Source organism: Capsella rubella, unplaced genomic scaffold, assembly GCF_000375325.1.
Source record: "Capsella rubella cultivar Monte Gargano unplaced genomic scaffold, Caprub1_0 scaffold_137, whole genome shotgun sequence".
NCBI classification, from domain to species: domain Eukaryota; kingdom Viridiplantae; phylum Streptophyta; class Magnoliopsida; order Brassicales; family Brassicaceae; genus Capsella; species Capsella rubella.
In genome coordinates, this window is record NW_006238791.1 from 2,840 (window position 1) to 3,693 (window position 854).

At 39.3% G+C, this 854-nt stretch overlaps 1 protein-coding gene across 1 annotated transcript in view; it reads right to left on the bottom strand.

Annotated features, from left to right (window-relative positions):
* The window catches only part of LOC17874284, a 1,577-nt gene that overhangs the window by 466 nt on the left and 257 nt on the right, over positions 1 to 854 (bottom strand). The window contains exons 2-6 of the mRNA XM_023783168.1: positions 711 to 831; positions 590 to 633; positions 384 to 500; positions 212 to 295; positions 31 to 134 (exon numbers count right to left, since the gene is read on the bottom strand). Of these exons, the coding sequence (XP_023638936.1) occupies positions 31 to 134; positions 212 to 295; positions 384 to 500; positions 590 to 633; positions 711 to 831 (470 nt within the window). The remainder of the gene's footprint in view (positions 1 to 30; positions 135 to 211; positions 296 to 383; positions 501 to 589; positions 634 to 710; positions 832 to 854) is intronic.

Here is an 854-nt window from a genome sequence, read left to right on the forward strand (position 1 = left end):
GAATCAGGATGAAAACAAAAACACAAAAACCTTTTATCGAAAAGATCTTCGCGATCCATCGTTTGTAGATGAACAACGACCTCGGGGAATCTCCATGGTTAGTCTCGGATAAGACAAGCTCACAAAAGGCTTTCCTACTAAAACACAAAACTCATACAAAAATTGTTTTCTCTGATTCATCATATAAACATTCGAGAAAAGGCTCACTCACTTAGCATCAACTATAGCATTGTGGCATAGAGCAAGAGTCCGAACCATCGCCATGTCTCTAGCCCGAGAACTCGTTACTGAGTTCCTAAAATCGAAGAACTCAAACCATCATGATCATATTCTAAGCAAAATCTTGAAACCAATGTGTGAACCTGTGAAGAGTGGAAGCTTACAATTGTGCAAAGTAATCACCAAAATCATCAATTATAACAGCAACTGGTGAATCATCAACATGATGAAGATGAAACGCAGCAAAGTACTTCCTGATTCCTTCATCATCATCCACATATCTTCAATCACAGAAACTGATTTATCGAATCATTCGCTAAAACTAAGCTAAGTAAGTTTAGTTTTCAAATTGGTTTGTGTTCTTACTAACTTCATCTGAATCCGATTGAATACATCGGAGGAAGGATCGATTCCCTGAGAAGAATTCGAGTCTAGATACCATAAAAGCTCAGAGAAATTTCAAACACGGCAGCGATGCGAAAAAAGTTTACCTGAGAGAGAAACGGAGGATTGGATTCGAGTTTTTTCCGGTGACAGATGAAGACGACGCGAGAGTCTGTAGAAGCGCTCGCGAGATTGAGAGCAAACTGAAAAAGCAGAGAGGTTTTGCCTCTGTAGAGGAAGAACAATAAGTG